Consider the following 4356-nt stretch of genomic DNA (forward strand, 5'->3'; position numbering starts at 1 on the left):
GTCAAGTAAAAATGATAATAAACACGGTAGAGGTCAAAAGTATGATAATTAATACGGGTAGCAGGACCAGCTTGTGTTTTAAAGCTACCAGGAACACCTCAAATCTCAACAAAACAAGCCACTAAAATCCTGAAAATTATCATCAATTATCTTTTTATTCAATGTAACACTTTGAACTATTGCATACAACAGTAGAGCTGTCCCAAAGGAACTCAGCTGGTTAATTTGTGCTGTCCTAAAGGAACTCAGCTGGTTAATTTGTGCTGTCCTAAAGGACCTCAGCTGGTTAATTTGTGCTGTCCTAAAGGACCTCAGCTGGTTCATTGTGCTGTCCTAAAGGAACTCAGCTGGTTCATTGGGCTGTCCTAAAGGAACTCAGCTGGTTCATTGGGCTGTCCTAAAGGAACTCAGCTGGTTCATTTGGGGCTGTCCTAAAGGAACTCAGCTGGTTAATTTGTGCTTTCCTAAAGGAACTCAGCTGGTTCATTGGGCTGTCCTAAAGGAACTCAGCTGGTTCATTGGGCTGTCCTAAAGGAACTCCAGCTGGTTCATTGTGCTGTCCTAAAGGAACTCAGCTGGTTAATTGGGCTGTCTTAAGGATCTCGATGTTTATTGGGCTGTCCTAAAGGAACTCAGCTGGTTAATTTGGGCTGTCCTAAAGGAACTCAGCTGGTTTAATTGGGCTGTCCTAAAGGAACTCAGCTGTTTAATTTGGGCTGTCTAAAGAACTCAGTGGTTCATTGGGCTGTCCTAAAGGAACTCAGCTGGTTCATTGGGCTGTCCTAAAGGAACTCAGCTGGTCATTGGGCTGTCCAAAAGGATTCAGCTGGTTCATTGGGCTGTCCTAAGGAACCTAGCTGGTTATTGGGCTGTCCTAAAGGACTCAGCTGGTTCATTGGGCTGTCCTAAAGGCACTCAGCTGGTTCATTGGGCTGTCCTAAAGAACTCAGCTGGTTCATTGGGCTGTCTAAGGAACTCAGTGTTAATTGGGCTGTCCTAAAGGAACTCAGTGTTAATTGGGCTGTCCTAAAGGAACTCAGATGTTAATTGGCTGTCCTAAAGGAACTCAGCTGGTTATTTGGGCTGTCCTAAAGGACTCAGCTGGTTATTGGGCTGTCCTAAAGGAACTCAGCTGGTTAATTGGGCTGTCTTAAAGAACTCAGCTGGTTAATTTGGGCTGTCCTAAAGGACTCAGTGTTTATTGGGCTGTCCTAAAGGAACTCAGCTGGTTCATTGGCTGTCCTAAAGGAACTCAGCTGGTTCATTGGCTGTCCTAAGGAACTCAGCTGGTTCATTGGGCTGTCCTAAAGGAACTCAGCTGGTTCATTGGGCTGTCCTAAAGGAACTCAGCTGGTTCATTGGGCTGTCCTAAAGGAACTCAGCTGGTTCATTGGCTGTCCTAAAGGACTCAGCTGGTTCATTGGGCTGTCCTAAAGGAACTCAGCTGGTTAATTGGCTGTCCTAAAGGAACTCAGCTGGTTCATTGGGCTGTCCTAAAGGAACTCAGCTGGTTCATTGGCTGTCCTAAAGGCCTCAGCTGGTTCATTGGGCTGTCCTAAAGGAACTCAGCTGGTTCATTGGGCTGTCCTAAAGGACCTCAGCTGGTTCATTGGGCTGTCCTAAAGGAACTCAGGCTGGTTCATTGGGCTGTCCTAACGGATCTCAGCTGGTTAATACAATAGGCAATACACTATAAGCCAGTATGGTTTTATATGGCCATGCGTCACCACCAAAAATAAAGCAGCGGTTTTAGTTTATGCCTTTGGGTTTTCTGGATCCAACGCCTAACTCATGTTCCCTTATTTCAGGTGAGAAGCCCTTCAAATGTGAGTTTGACGGCTGTGACCGACGTTTCGCCAACAGCAGTGACCGGAAGAAGCAYTCCCACGTGCACACCAGCGATAAGCCCTACAACTGCAAAGTGAGAGGCTGTGACAAATCCTACACACACCCCAGCTCGCTCCGAAAACACATGAAAGTCCACTGCAAGTCTCCACCGCCGAGCTCTGGCTACGAGTCATCAACCCCGTCATTGGTGTCCCCATCATCGGACTTAGGCCGAGAGCCAGGGTCCTCGTCGCTCTCGGAACCAGCAGCCTCGTGCCAGCCMGCCAATTTAAGAGAGTGGTACGTCTGTCATAGTTCGGGTGCCAGCGGCACTCAGACACCCCCCAGCGGCTCCCCCAGCCCTGATCCCGGGGATGAGGCACTCTACAGACACCCTGAGCCAAGGGACGCGTTCTAAACAAAATTGGCCCATAAAATAATTAAAAACATATCAAAGATACTTTATAATATGCCCATGGACTCAAAAAATCAACATATCGAGAAGGTCTATTTTCTAAGGCCCAAATCATTCAATGCACTGGCATATCGACAAAATAAGAAACTGTCAAATTGTAGTTTTGTGATCGCTTTCTTATATCCCCCTGTGGATGAGTATGAACCAGTATTCTGTACATTTGTTCAAGTGTCTCGTACTGGTTAATTGTATGTTTGTATGTTGTTGTATTACTTTGTAAATCGAGTTTTGAATTCAATATCTTTTTAATTTATTTTTTGAATCTGACATGAACATTTTTTTGTATTATCGAACCAAAGTGTTTCAATATGAAAAATAAATGAATGTACATTTGTAAATTGCTAAAATTCMACGTGTAAGTGTTAACAGTAATGTTGTAATCTTTGATCTTTCAGACATTTTAATTGTTTGTTTTCTTTTATTTGTATAAATTAAATAATTGAGAAGTTTTGAGTTTCATACAGACATATTTTCTCCTATTGATTGTTTTCATATAGTCTATTTGATATTACCAACATTTTACATTCATACATGTTTGGTCAACGTGGTCATTTTTGTGATTTGGTCAATCTTGTCATTATTTGTTATTAATGCATTTTTATAAAAATGTTGTCCTATCGAGAAAAGAAACTGCGTTGTAATTTGTCAGTATTTTGAATAAATCGTGTATGATAAAAAATTGCTATTTTACTTTTCTGGGCCTTTACTTTTTAACTTTGATATTTACAATGATTTATTTATGCATATACTATGAGGGTACAAATGCATATACTACGAGGGTACAGTTAAACCAACATATCACAKGTTCTGTTAAACGCTTTCAAACCTCACGGTTTAGACGACTCTAACTTTATAACGCAGCAGAGCAGATTAACACCAGTCCTTATTTTTAACGGAATCATGAGACAAAATACAGAGAGATTGTTCTTTCACTATATTCAACAGCGAGCCTTATTGCCATTGGTGACTTATTATTAAGTCTCATGTACCATCTATAAGGCAAAGCCCACAAGGAACAACACATTGTATCCAGAGCCCTTCAAACCGGACGTTCAGTAGGACATTTTTTGTTTCGTTTGAACGATGTTCATGTATTTTACATTTTTTGTTGTTGTCATTTCTACTGCTACAGCTTCTGGCCAACGTGTAGCCATTTCAACATTTAAATCCGCATAAAGACACATTGAAAAGATCCCACCTCATAGGTATTATATTTACAATTCGCTTACTCTAAACTTTCCTCACCCCTGAAGAGTGGAAAAATACAAAMGCAATTCTTTAAAAGAAAATCCATATTTAATTTAAAAAAATAAATATTATTCACATGTCCATGTCTTGTTTGTGCTGCTCTATTTMTCTCTTAGATAAAGTGTGATTCTATGCGGGGAAGATGAGGGCAGCGTTTGCTGAAAGGCTATATTCTCATCCAGACTTCAAAGATCTTTTAACACAAAGAGCCATTTCTTCACGACGGTGAATCCTCACGCCGAATTAAGATTTCTATAGCAATAGCCGAGTCAAACTCGAATAATATGGGGCCAAGTCCGAGGACTTCAGCGCCTCTTCAAAGGAATGTAATATTTGCTGCCCATGGGGTAGGAAACGGTCATCTATGGTCTTTCTATCCAATATAAGGATAAAATATTCTTTTGCTATATTTTTACAACTATCAAAAGAGAAGCCGATAGAATTACGCACTTATTCCCACAATAATAGACTTGCATTGCATAGCTTCTTGTATATGTCCTGTGAATGGAGGCTGTAGTTAGTGGGTTCTGTGAACGGAGGCTGTAGTTAGTGGGTTCTGTGAACGGAGGCTGTAGTTAGTGAGTTCTGTGAACCGAGGCTGTAGTTAGTGGGTTCTGTGAACCGAGGCTGTAGTTAGTGAGTTCTGTGAACGGAGACTGTAGTTAGTGGGTTCTGTGAACGGAGGCTGTAGTTAGTGGGTTCTGTGAACCAAGGCTGTAGTTAGTGGGTTCTGTGAACGGAGACTGTAGTTAGTGGGTTCTGTGAACGGAGGCTGTAGTTAGTGGGTTCTGTGAACGGAGGCTGTA

The 4356-nt window shown here is 41.9% G+C and overlaps 1 protein-coding gene across 1 annotated transcript in view; it reads left to right on the top strand.

The window, feature by feature from the left end:
* The window catches only part of LOC112075744 (zinc finger protein ZIC 4-like), an 18213-nt gene extending 15239 nt beyond the window's left edge, over nt 1–2974 (top strand). Inside the window, exon 2 of the mRNA XM_024142689.2 lies at nt 1809–2974. Coding sequence (XP_023998457.1) covers nt 1809–2245 — 437 coding nt within the window. The 3' untranslated portion in view covers nt 2246–2974. The remainder of the gene's footprint in view (nt 1–1808) is intronic.
* The last annotated feature ends 1382 nt before the right edge of the window (nt 2975–4356 follow it).

Source organism: Salvelinus sp. IW2-2015, unplaced genomic scaffold (assembly GCF_002910315.2).
Source record: "Salvelinus sp. IW2-2015 unplaced genomic scaffold, ASM291031v2 Un_scaffold3365, whole genome shotgun sequence".
NCBI lineage: Eukaryota > Metazoa > Chordata > Actinopteri > Salmoniformes > Salmonidae > Salvelinus > Salvelinus sp. IW2-2015.